The 12,401-nt window shown below is 54.3% G+C and overlaps 1 protein-coding gene across 5 annotated transcripts in view; it reads right to left on the bottom strand.

Annotated features, from left to right (window-relative positions):
- Nucleotides 1-694: 694 nt before the first annotated feature.
- Sox13 (SRY (sex determining region Y)-box 13) overlaps nt 695-12,401 on the bottom strand; it is a 42,160-nt gene continuing 30,453 nt past the window's right edge. For 2 of the 5 annotated variants that reach the window (XM_030252397.1, XM_006529277.4), the window contains exons 2-14: nt 11,468-11,666; nt 9,124-9,235; nt 8,954-9,040; nt 7,719-7,891; nt 7,324-7,392; nt 6,844-6,955; nt 5,479-5,561; nt 5,161-5,323; nt 4,580-4,689; nt 4,389-4,485; nt 3,861-4,004; nt 2,852-3,068; nt 695-2,319 (exon numbers count right to left, since the gene is read on the bottom strand). In XM_030252397.1, the coding sequence (XP_030108257.1) occupies nt 2,046-2,319; nt 2,852-3,068; nt 3,861-4,004; nt 4,389-4,485; nt 4,580-4,689; nt 5,161-5,323; nt 5,479-5,561; nt 6,844-6,955; nt 7,324-7,392; nt 7,719-7,891; nt 8,954-9,040; nt 9,124-9,235; nt 11,468-11,665 (1,839 nt within the window). In that variant the 5' untranslated portion in view covers nt 11,666 and the 3' untranslated portion in view covers nt 695-2,045. Of the gene's footprint in view, nt 2,320-2,851; nt 3,069-3,860; nt 4,005-4,388; nt 4,486-4,579; nt 4,690-5,160; nt 5,324-5,478; nt 5,562-6,843; nt 6,959-7,323; nt 7,393-7,718; nt 7,910-8,953; nt 9,041-9,123; nt 9,236-11,467; nt 11,667-12,401 lie in introns of all 5 variants that reach the window. The other 3 variants (NM_011439.2, XM_011247945.3, XM_006529276.4) reach the window with 3 other exon arrangements.

Consider the following 12,401-nt stretch of genomic DNA (forward strand, 5'->3'; position numbering starts at 1 on the left):
CTAAAGAAGGGGTTTGGACTTGGAACCCAAGCTCTGTGAGGAACATACACTATGCACGCGCGCGCGCGCGCACACACACACACACACACACACACACACACCCGCGCCTCATGGAGGACAGAGCCTTTGTTAACCTGGACCATTTCTTTTACAAGAGCTGCTGTTCCTCCATACCATGTTGATGGTATGAGTGTAACCAAGACCTGTCTTTACAGAACCCCATTAATTTTGAGGAATTCTGTCCTTTCCTCCAGTGACGATTCTGTCACAACTATGGCTTTGAGATCCCCATTCTAAGTGTTGGGTCATGGAGTTTTGAAGACCATCACTAGATAAGTATGGCAGGGAGCCCTCCTGAGTGTCTGTGTGTGAACCCTGTTGCGGAATGAGCCCACAGCTTTCAATGGATCCAAGTGACTCCCTCTCCCAGACGGTAAGATTCATGAGGAAGTTTTAAGACTTATTCCTTTCAGTGAAGGGGGGAGCTGAGCCACTGTCCCTCCAGGCTGCTGCAGTGCCTCCCTCAGCAGTGTGTCTGTCACAGGCCTGTCCTAGGTCTCCGTCCGGTCAAAGCCATTACTTTCAGACACTTTGCCTGATGCTCCCACATGCTGCCACCAGGGGGCAGCAGCGACTGGCTGGCGCTAGACTCGAGAATTCGGCCAGGCCAGCCTCCCAGCAGAGAAAGGGCACGTCCTGAAATGGTCGGTCTTTATTACACCCATCAGAAAACAAATATGCTGGTTAAGTTATTCATCATTATCTTCTTAGTAACAAAATAAAGCACTATCTATGTTTACAGTCATAAAAAGAAACAGTCTGGAGAGAAATAGGGTCAACAGCGGTGGGGAGGGAAGCACCTGGCCTTGTGGGGTTTGGGGTCTTTCCCTGCCCCAGGGCAGCTCCAGATCTTTGACTAGGTGCTAATGATTTCCTTGGGATACAACCAGGAAGCTAATTTAGGAGGAAAGGGGGGGGGGAGGGAAGAAGCCACCCTAAGCTCATGAAGAAGGGATGGAGACCAGCTGCCATGGGGTCCCCTCTGCAGGGCTGTCACTGAGAAAAAGATCCTCATGACTGCGGCACACACGTTGGGAATCAGGGCAGAGCCCCCTTGGAGGCCTGGGCTGGCTCTCACGGCCCTGGGAGCTAAAAATGGCTCCGTGGGAACTGACTGGCAGAGTCTGAAGGGAGGGAAGGGGTCATGGGGGTCAGGAACTGCCAGTCCCAGGGGCAGGCTGGGCCCTACAAACACCCAGAGGATACAGCGGGTGTGGTGGGACAGGGACAGACGGAGGAGGAAGAGGGAGAAGTGTACATGGGGAGAAAATACGCAGAACCTGAGACACCAGACTGACAAAGAGGTAGCAATGTGGGGACAAAGGAACACAGAAGCAGCCCCCAGAGAAGCATCAAGACACACATCACAGAGCTCACGGGCGTGCCTGGCTCACAGTGACACTCAGCAAATGCCTTCTGCCAAGAGTGGCGTGATGAACATGTGTGGGCCGCGCACAGACACACAGTAGCCAGAGGCACATGGACTTGGAAGACAAAAGACAGCACAGCCAGACTGCAGAGTTCAAAGTAACCCAGGTGGCAGAGGGGTGACCTGGGAGCTTGTAGGGCAGGTGTGTTGTCCCACAATGGCTGGTCTGGACCAAGAAGAAATGGAAACAAAGCATGTGACCTCAGGGGGGCAGGTGTGTCCCTGTCATCCCCTTGAGTGGGTGGGCAGACAGGAGGAAGTACATCCAGTGGTCCCTGGCCATTGTCCCCAAGGGCTAAAACCCTCAGCAAGCTTTGTCCACCACGGCCACATGACTCCCACCCAGCCAGGCCATTGGCTCCTCCGATGGGCCCAGAGGTGTGATGAAGAGGAGGACCCCCATCTTGGGAATGTATCTACAAGTGCAGTTTCACCCATCACCTGGCCACACCCAAGTCCAAGTACCAAGATAGTTCAGGAAGGCTGGCTGTGCCTGTCCGGATGGGAACAAGGTCTTTCCCCCAGCGGTGACGGGCCGGGCCCAGCGAGCTGGGGATCAGTCTGTGAGTACCACCAGCTCCTCATCACTCTTCTCGTCACCCTCTGAGTCCTCGTCCTCGCTGTACCGGTACATCTCTCCATCGGCCACCGAGTGCCTGTCATCTGTGCCCTCCCCTTCCTCCCGGAGACTGCAGGTATTGATGATGACAGGCATGTTGGGGTCCAGGCCCTGGGGGTCATAGTGCTCCACCAGTGGACGTGCCAGGGGCAAGCCCGCTGCCCGAGGGAACAGGATATCTGAGCTCACCTGTGCCTGGCCAGCCTGCGGGCTGAGAGGCAGAGAAAATTCGCAATTACAGATGTACCCATGTGCCCTCCCAGCCCTTCCAGCCCTCCCTGCAGGCTGGGTAACCGGCATACTCTGGCCCTTGCGTGTGCTTCCTGATGGCCAAATTCACTGCCAGCTATAGCTCGAAAGCTCAGAGTCGAGGGTATGTTGGACGGTGGCACGTGAATATTATTTTGTTTTAGTGTCATTGACCACAGAACTCTACCCTAGTGCCTGTCATGGTCAAATAAGGGGCCTTCCTACGGGATGAATACCTGTGGTGTTCTCAATTTGCCCTGCGTTTGTCAGGCTGCAGGTGCCCCAGTTTAGGTCTTATACCCAACTCCCAGTCACCAGTCTCGCACACAGTCATTATCCATCAGGGGTCACACACAGGCAGATGGCACACAACTCTGCTCCCAGATCCTTGCTGGCTGCTCTGCCTGCCTCACACAAAGACCAGACACACACACAACCCCAGTCTCTCACAGCAGCCACAAGCCGCCTCTGGCCACCAGGGAGGGCCTGCTCACGGGATGGTGTAGCTTTGGCGAGCACCCTGGCGCCGTGTCCTCATCAAGGCCTTGTACTCGCCCACTCGCAGCCGCCGGCCCTCCACGACACAGGTACGCTTAGGCCTTGGCTTGTACTTATAGTCAGGGTATTTCTCCAGGTGCTGCCGGCTCAGACGGGCCTGCTCCTCGTAGTACGGCTGTTTCTCCTGGTTGGTCATGGACTTCCAGCGAGAACCTGATCCAATACCAGGCAAAAACTAAGGGCCAGACTCTCGTGGTACCCCACCAGGTTCCAAGCCCTAGCTAGAAGTCCTGATTGGACCCTGGTCTTCAATTGGGATCAAAAATGATAAGGCATAAGCACTCATCAAGGGCCTGGCCAAGTGTGGATGCTCCCTGGATGCTGGGCCAGGAAGAGATGAGGCTGGCAATGACGGGGAGTCTGTACCATTCTCATGTCAAACAACTCGGCACCCCTGAGAGGTCTCCGCCCCAAAGGCATTCACGAAAGAGCAGCCACTCCAAGCCATCAAGTATCCGATGTGAATCTGGGGTGTAGCTCAGTGGTAGAGCATGGGCCAGGGTAGACATGGGAAAGCCGAAAACAACCCTGGTGTTCCAGACAAGAAACCCGCGCAGTTACTGGAGGGGACTCAGCCATGAAAACACCACCCTTATTCAGACTTGTCGGCCCTGCCCGCTCCTCAGCCTCTGACACAAAGTCTCTATACCAATGGTCCACAATGCTAGTCTCTATTTTCTGCCAAAGCACAGGCCATAAGAGGCACCGGGTGTTTGGAGGTGGTAAAGAATACACAAAATCCCAAGGGGAGGGACAACCAAAAGAGCCCTGCGCTGGTACAAGGTCCTAGGATCCAGCTGCCAAGAACATCTCAACTGCTACACCTGGTAAGATTCTACCAGGATTCAATAAGGCATGAAAACTCCAAACAGACCCAGTCCTACTGAGCTATGTCCCCTGGGCTCAACACCCTGAGCTGCAGAGGACCCACGCCCTGGCCCTTACCAAGGATCTTGCTGATGCTGGAGTTATGCATGTCTGGGAAGGCCTGGAGAATTTTCCTCCGTTCATCCTTGGCCCACACCATGAAGGCATTCATGGGTCTCTTGATGTGGCTGCTGTTCCGAGACTCGGAAAAATGACGGGAGCCTGGAGGATGGGTAGGTAAGAGTCAGGCAGGCAACAGCTTTGGGGCTGGCAGAGATATCCCTTGCATGGCCACCAGGAGGCACTGATGAGGCTCATAGAGAAGTCAGCTCAGGCCTAGCAAGGCAGGAAGTAGAGGATGAGGAGGGAAGCGAAGGCCAGCGGTAAGCAGAGGCCCACCACGGCCAGAGAACAGGCACAGCAAAGATCCAGAGAAGCAGGGCTCCACAGAGTTGTTACAAGATACCAGAAGACGACCCACGGATAGAGACACCAGGGAACAATGGAGACACATGCCAGGAAGGACCCAAGAAAGGAGGGAGGAAGGAATCAGGGACGGACACAGCCCTAGTGGAGTTAAGTGGCGCCCAGCGCCAGAGCTCTCACCATCCATGTCACAGCTCAGCATGGCTTCCTCCAGGGGATGCACACAGCTCTCCTCCAGCCGCTCCTTGGCCGGGGAGGAGTCCAGGCTGATGAGGTCCTGCAGGTGACAGAGACAATGTGGGCATGAGTACTTCCTCTGTCATCCTGTCTTCATCTTCCTGTCCTCTGGGCAGAGGAAGATTGGCCCATACCTTCCGGAATGGGGTATTGGGGGAGTTTTCCAAAGCCCCACTGTGGCTGTGCAGCAGCTGCCGGGCATCCTGGATGGCTTTGGTGACGGCGTCCCCTTCACCGAGGAAGCCTGTTTGGAGAGGGAACAAAGTGAAGGGCAGGGACCCGAGGGCTTTGTCCCAGGAGCAGCCCACATATTTATGCTTCCTGCCACGTCACACCTAAGGGTCTCCTTGTGGCAGTACACTCCCTGCCCATCCCCACACCTCCCTGAGGACTGCCTGCTGCAGGGTGCCAAGGGTCGGGAATGAGGCAACTCTCTCAGATGCGCAGCTCAGTGGCCTGACCCCATGCTGTCTAATCTGATCCTGGAGAACAAAGGCGCCATGGAAGGAGGCGTCCTCAGAGCAAGCCTCATCCCCGGCTTTAAGAAAGCAGAGGCTGGGGTGGAGCTCGGTGATGGGAGTACCTTAGAACTGTTTAAAAACCCCAAACTAGAACGGAGAAAGGGAAGGACCGTGCCCAAGGTGGCGTCTGGCTCAACTGTCTAAGGTGAGACGACTCACTGTCGTCTAAGGTGAGAGCAGATGAAAAGGCTTACCCAGAGGCAGGCTGGGGGGGCTGGATTGCAGGTCCCTTGTGGGAGCCCCATGGCTGGCGGGGCGAGGCCCACAACTGTTCATCTTCAGGCTGGGAGAGCTGGAGGTGTTGGGCAGCTCAGGTACCTTGGGCTTGGCTGTGAGGTTCAGTGGTTGTGGGGGCTCCTGCCGACCCAAAAAGACAGAGAATGAGAAACACCCAAGGAGGACCACCCCATCACAGGACAGACAGGACTCAAGGCGAGTGAGCCAAGAGCAAAGAGGGACATTGGCTCCGCAAGGGAGGGGCTCCCAGGCAGCAAAGGTAGGCAAAGGAGTACCTGCAGGGGGTGGTGGGCGGCCACCCCCGACCTCTTCACCACAGGGGCAGGCGGGCTGTGCAGCAGCTGCAGTGGGTATTCCACTGGGGAAAGAAAAGCGGCAAGGGACAAAGTCCCAGGTGAGCCCAGAATAGCAGGCACCAAGTGACAGGCCCCAGGACCACAGGGCAGAGTGTAGAGCTGGTCCAACCTTTCCTGTTGTTGTCAGGCTAAGGTAGTGCAGGGAACCATCTATCCCTCTTCCCATATGGCCCCTGCAGGCTGATGGCCTTGCCTGCCCTTTCCAACCCACTCTAAAGAGCTCCCCATGCACACACAAGGGACGGCACCCTCGGGTCTTGTCCCTGCTGTGTGTAGGGGGCAAAGCTACTGCGTGTGCTTCCCCTCTAAGATAAAATGTATGGTACGTAAGGGTTACTCAAAGCAACAGCCTCATCTTACAGGTGTATTAGTCAGGGCTCTCTATACAACCTAACAGGTAAGGAAACAGACCTTGTAAATTCAGCGGGCTGTCCACAAACAAATTAAATGGCGGCGGCGGCAGGATTTGAACCCAGGTCTAGACTCCATAACCCATCCCTTGGCCTAGACAGTTCTCTCCCTCCTATCTACTTTACCTCACTGGGCTTAGAATCAAGAAGGAAAGCAGCAGAGATAAGACTGTGTATCAATCACTAGCAGCACAGCAGGTAGTGATAAGGGCTCAGAGGAGGACACTCAGTTTCAGCCAGGGTGGAGTTGGGGTAGTAAGATGGAGGATATTTGAGGATGATGAACTCAGGCTAGCAAGCCTGGTTGGCTCTGTGGCTGGGAGCCTGTACTGTCTCGGTCACGTGGAACAGGGAGGGTAGATTACGAGTTGTTTTCACTGCTACTTATCCTGTGTGGCATTTACAGGCAGCATGTCCGCCCTGTCCCAACTCTGTCTGTGGGCACTGTCACCAGAACTCACTGCGATCCTTCCATCTGTCACCTTCATTCCCATCCCCCGCCGCCAGAGAGAACACACTCCCTGCTCAAGTGTTCCAAGGCACTCCCTTCCAATCCTCCACAGCCTCCTCCCGGATCCCTGTCGCTCTCACACCGCTCACACGCAAGCCCTTCCCGCTGAGCCTCGCACCTCAGTTCCAGTTTCTCCCTCACGGATCCTATCACCCTTCTCCAGGACCCAACCATCAAGCGCCACCTCCTCAGAGAGCCTTCTGAGTCTCCTGAGAGCTTGGCGGCACACTCTTCCTTTTCATTCTCCTGACTAAGTTCAGAAAGGACTTGTTCTTCCACTGGGCAGATCCCAAACTGTGGCCCCGGACTCCTTCCCTCAAGTCAAGGAAGCTGCCTCTGTGGCCTCCCGCCCGCCCCACTCACCTGGCTTGCAGGGAATGGGCTGAATAGGTAAAGCCAGCTGGGAGTCAGGAGTGACAGGCAAAGGCTGGTGGCTTGGGGGGAAGGCTGGGATCATGACGTAAGGCATGTTAACCTGCTGAAGGCAAAGAAACCCACTGTAAGTCCCTGGGCACCAAAGAGCTGTCCAGCTGGGGGGTCAGCCCAGGACCTGGGGGGGGGGGTGAGTACACACAGGGTACAGAGTGGGAACAGTTTTCCAATGGTTCTGTCTACCATATCACATCTGTGAACCCATCTCCTTGTCCTTACATCTCAATGGGGACCAGGGGAAGACATCCTGGGTCACCCTCTAAAAACAGGACAATAGAATCGGAGGGAACTGGAGCAAAAGTATGGTCTCTTCATCAGGCTCAGTGCATGGAGGAGGGATTGCTCCACACCCCTTTCCCGATGGTTCCCCGGGCCAGTGCCACCCTTGGCCTGCGCCCCTCCCATCAGCACCTGGATCTGCTGCTGCAGGAGGTTGATCTTGTGCTGCTGTTGAATCAGCTGCTGCTGCTGCTTGGCGATCTGGGGAGGCATGGAGTTGACAAGGGGATCACGGACGGCCCAGGCCCTCCTCGGGCGCCTGTCCCAGCTTACCCCTGACTTCCCCCAGGAGGCCAAGTAGAGAGCAAGGGGACAGAGCAGAGAGCCAGGGGACAGAGCAGAGAGCCAGGGGACAGAGCTGAGCTCCAGGGGACATAGGCGAGTGCCAGGAGACAGAGCAGAGCACCAGGGGACAGAGCCTAGTGCCAGGGGGCACAGCCGAGTGGGCGCCAGTTCTCAGAGCCTGGTTTTCTCTTCAGCAGTCACCCTTCCCCATGGAGGACTCTGAAGCCCCAACCCAGGCACACCTGCTCCTGCTGCTGCCTGGCCAGTTCCATCTGTTGCTGCTGCTTCTCAAACAGCATGGCGGCCATGTTCTTCTGCTCAGAGTGGGCCGTAAGGAGCTGGTCCCGAAGGGCAGAGAGCTGATGGATCATGACCAAAAGCTGGAGTTCCTTCTCAGCCAGGCTCTCTTGGGTCCCTGTTCCACAGAGAAATGCTGCTGTGGGAGTTCTTGTTAGTTCACCTGTCTATCTGCCCACCCACCCATCTGACAAGTGCTCTGTCTCAGGGTCCTGCCAGCCCAGTCTTCAACCTCTCTGTGCTTTAGGGGATTTTTTAAAAAAAGATTTATTTTATTTATATGAGTACACTGTAGTTGTTTCCAGACACACCAGAAAAGGGCATCGGATATCTTTACAGATGGTTGTGAGCCACTATTGTGGCTGCTGGGAATTGAACTCAGGACCTTTGGAAGAGCAGTCAGTGCTCTTAACTGCTGAGCCATCTCTCCAGCCCTGGGATTTTTCTTTTTTAATCTACTGGTTGGCACAATGACAGTCACTTGACAGGGTTAGTATGAGGATGAATGTGCTAATGTGTGATATTTGTTTGGCTTGGGGACAGCAATGTGTGCTCATGTCCCCACCTTCCATTTCAACCTGGCTGTCTGATATGGCAGTTTGGTCCTAACAGCTGAACTGGGGACCATTTATACCCAGGATGCCTCTGGAAGATGCAGCTCAGGCCCTCATCCCTGGGACTCCCAGTCAGTGAATGGGGGAGGGGGGAGAGAGGGGAGGGGAGCAGAAGCATTGATGTAAAGCTCCCACTGTGGGTGTGGTCGAGAACACTGACAAAATGATCACTGAGGTAAGCAGCAGCTCTCCCTACCATCCCGAAAGCCCAGCCTCAACTCCAACAGTAACAGTGAGTACAAACTGTCAGCTCCCTTACAAGGTAGGCTGAGAGCTGGAAGGTGACTGCTGAGCCTCTAGCCCCAAGGGTCCTGAAGGAAAGCTGGGATGGATCCCAGGAATGGATCCATCTAGGCCTCCCCATCTGGGAATGGACCAGACTACTGCTCAGAGTCTTCTAGGCGAGGACCCTTCATAGTGAGGACCCTCAGGTGGGACCAGGTGGGATCAAAGACACAGGACAGGTGCATGAGGTACGGCTCAGTTTACCTAGCGTTCGAGACCAGACCAGAAGGGAAAGGCTCTAAGATGCCCTCCCTGCCCTCTGTACGCAGGCCTGTACGCACCTTTGACATCCTTAGCTTCCACATTGCTTCTTCCCAGAAACCTCTCCTTCCAGTCACTGGACAGCAGCTTCTCAATGGCTGGCACAACTGGAAGGGCAGGGAAGGGCAGGGTGAGGGCCAGCAGAGACTAGTCTAGACCTCACCTCTGACCCGACAGGTATCCTGCCTACCCTCCTGTAAGTTGCGGTTGAAGTCCAGGCGCTCCTGGCTTCCCGAAGCAGCCTCGGAAGCTGCTGGTCTCTTGGGTTCTGGGGACCCACTGCTCTCTGGTGAGGCACAGTCCTGTAAGAGACACAGAATTATCACTGCCACTCCCAAGATAGAAAGCACGTGGTACAGAGGGCTAAGCAGCACAAAGGTGTCCTTTCTGAGGAACCCTAAAGCATTCCCAACCCCTGCTCATAGGACCTGATAAATGACACAGTGACATGAACAGGGACTTGGGGACAGCAAGAGACCTGCGTTTCACTCCAGGCTGGGCTGGATCTCACACAAGCCCCTGACAACTCTGAAAGTCAGGCCTGTCTCTAAAATCTTGGTACTAAAGTATCTGAAAGAGGCCAGTACTTCAGGAGGGGCCGATCATGGGACTGGATTACCATGGAAACACACTGCTAGGTTTGTCTATGAGGGTGGTTTAACTGATAAGGGGAGATTCATTCTGAATGTGGGACCCTGGACTGTTTTACCTGCCCCCTACCAGACTACAGACGCACCGTGGCCAGAGGCCTCAAGTTCCTGGCCATCATGTCTTCTCCACGATATTTACCCTCGAACTGTAGTAAATCCTTCTGTAGGTTGTTCAGACATCTGTCCCAGCACTAGAGAAGGAGCTAACACAGAGCTCACCCTCAGCTAGTCGTTACTATGAACCCACATGCTGCTCCAGCAGGCTGCTTACTTGCTTAAAGGTACCCACTGTGGCTTCCCTAAGTGGTCCCTGGAGCTGGAACAAAGCCCTAGAGAACCAGAGTTTAGTTCCCAGCACCCACACCCAGCTCCAGAAGATCCAACACCCTCTTCTGGTCACTGAGGGCAACTGCACTCAACGTGCACATACTCCTAGACAGATACATACCAAAAAATAAAATAAATAAAAATAAAACAAAACCCCAAAAAACAAACAAACAAAAAATTTGGGCCTGATGAGATGGCTCAGCAATTCAGAGTATTTGTTGCTCTTGCAGAAAACCCAGGTTCAGGTCCCTGTGCCCACATGGTGGTTCACAACCACTCCGGTTCCAGGGGATCTGACACTCTCTTCTGACCTCTGTGGCACCAGGCACGCACGTAGAACACTTACACACATTCAGGCAAGAAAAACCCTCATTATATTAGAAGAAGCATTCAAACAGACATGGTGGCACACACCTTTAATCCCAGAGCTCAAGGGGCAGAGGCAGGGGAATCTCTGTGAGTTCCTAGCCAGCCTGATCATAAAGAAACAAAAAACAAAACAAAAAACAAAAACAAGAGGAGGCGGCGGCGGTGGCACCACAGCCATGCCGCTGCAGAAGCAGCAGCAGTGTCCCGTGTCACATCTAACGGAAGCCCCACGCCTCCTGTGCCTAAGGCCCTCAGTCCTCTAGGACTGACCTTCCCACTCACTCTTCCAAACTGGGCTCCTCTTTAGAGTTATCAAAATAAATTTCCTGTAGACCTGCAGAGGTCCCTACCATATACTTCAATTCCCTTTCGTGTGTGTGTGTGTGTGTGTGTGTGTGTGTGTGTGTGTCCTCATCTGTCGGCCCACACTTGACAAGCACCTGTCATTTATTTACTGATGCAGATGCATTTTTGTGTGTGTGTGTGTGTGTGTGTGTGTGTGTGTGTGTGTGTCTGGAGGCCCACATTTGACAACACTCATTTATTTACTGAGGCAAGTATATTTGAGAGTGTGTGTGTGTGTGTGTCTGTCTGTCTGTCTGTAGGCCCACATTTGACAAGCACTACTATTTATTTACTGGGTCGGGTCTCCCGGTCTCTTGTTCCAGGGGCTCCCAATCTCCGGCTCCAGGTAGCGGCCACACTTTCCTGGCTTTTTCACAAGGGTTCTAGGAACCCAAACTTCCAGGCTCACACAGTGCAGCAAGCACTTCACCCCCTGAATCATCTCTCCAACCTGAGTCCCCTCATCTTAGGGAAATCATTCTTGGAGCAGCAGTTTTACTCCAACTCCATGAGACTATCTTTCCCAGGTCACGTGTATCTCGTCCCCAACTAGTCATCAGGTACAAGGACTCTGGCCTCTGAGAATGTCACACAGGGAGGGATGAACGCATTTAGCCCCTGTCCTGCTCTGACAGGTGACTCAGTTTGTAGCCCTGACCACAGTGGCTCCTCCCCTCTGCGCACCTAGGCCCCACAATGCCCTTGCAGAGAAGAGCTGCACACAAGAGCTAGGCAAGAACATGCAGGCCTGTTAGAAATGAGTGACTTGGCCTCAGTTGTGAAGCCACAAAGCCGGCGGAGTGGGCACACTGACCCCGGGGGTCCCTGGAGAGTGCTAGGCACCTGAGGAGGAGCTTTAGCGTTGGTGGCATCCTGAGAGGCCAGGGCCGGGTCTCCAGGCTGGGTCTCCACTGCAGGGGCTGCACCTTGGGGAGCCTCGTGGCAAGGCTCCTTCTTCTCCTCAGACTTGATGGTGCAGTTCACCATGGTGCTAGCGCTGTCTGGGGCCAGCTGCACAGAGACGGGGCTCTGCATGGACATCCTGCAGAAGGAGGGACAGAGGACACTGAGTGAATGAGGCCCATGGCCCAGTTATAAACCCACTCTGCCCGCCAGGAAGTACCTCCACCCTTTGTTTCCCCAACAAAGCACCTCCCAGCCCTGCTCAAAGATCCATACGCCTACACAAGCCTGCTTTAGGACTGGCTTTCTCCTTTTTCTTTCCCAGTGCCAGGGCCTCGCACATGGCAGAGTGAACCCAGCCGAGCTGCGGCCTCAGGCCACCGGTACTTGCAACGTTGTGTCTAGTGAGCTGAGGGGCTCACCAGAGGAAGCCAGCGTGGCTAACTGGCTGCTTCTGAACCCAAGAGAACTGAACACTGTATGTGTGCCCTGGATGTAGCGACTACAGATTCAGACCGAGAGTCAGCATTATAAGAGCCTGAATTTGACGGCCACGTGTGGCCCACACCTTTAATCCCAGCAGTTGGGAAGCAGAGGCAGGCAGATGTCTGTGAGTTGGAGGCCAGCCTCATCTACAAAGTGAGTTCAAAGAATAGCCACAGTTAGCCAGTGAGACTCTATCCCCCAAAATAATTGGATTAGAACTTCCAATTCAATGACCAACATGGCTAGAATCGGCAGGAGCCTGCACACACAGCATACAGAGATGCCTTAGTTCCCAATTTGACCAAAAGAAAGCCAAGAACCATCTCCCTAGTACAAGACATTTATTTTTTTAATGGACTTGAGGATCAAACCTAGAACTCCACACAAG

This window comes from Mus musculus, chromosome 1, assembly GCF_000001635.26.
Source record: "Mus musculus strain C57BL/6J chromosome 1, GRCm38.p6 C57BL/6J".
NCBI classification, from domain to species: domain Eukaryota; kingdom Metazoa; phylum Chordata; class Mammalia; order Rodentia; family Muridae; genus Mus; species Mus musculus.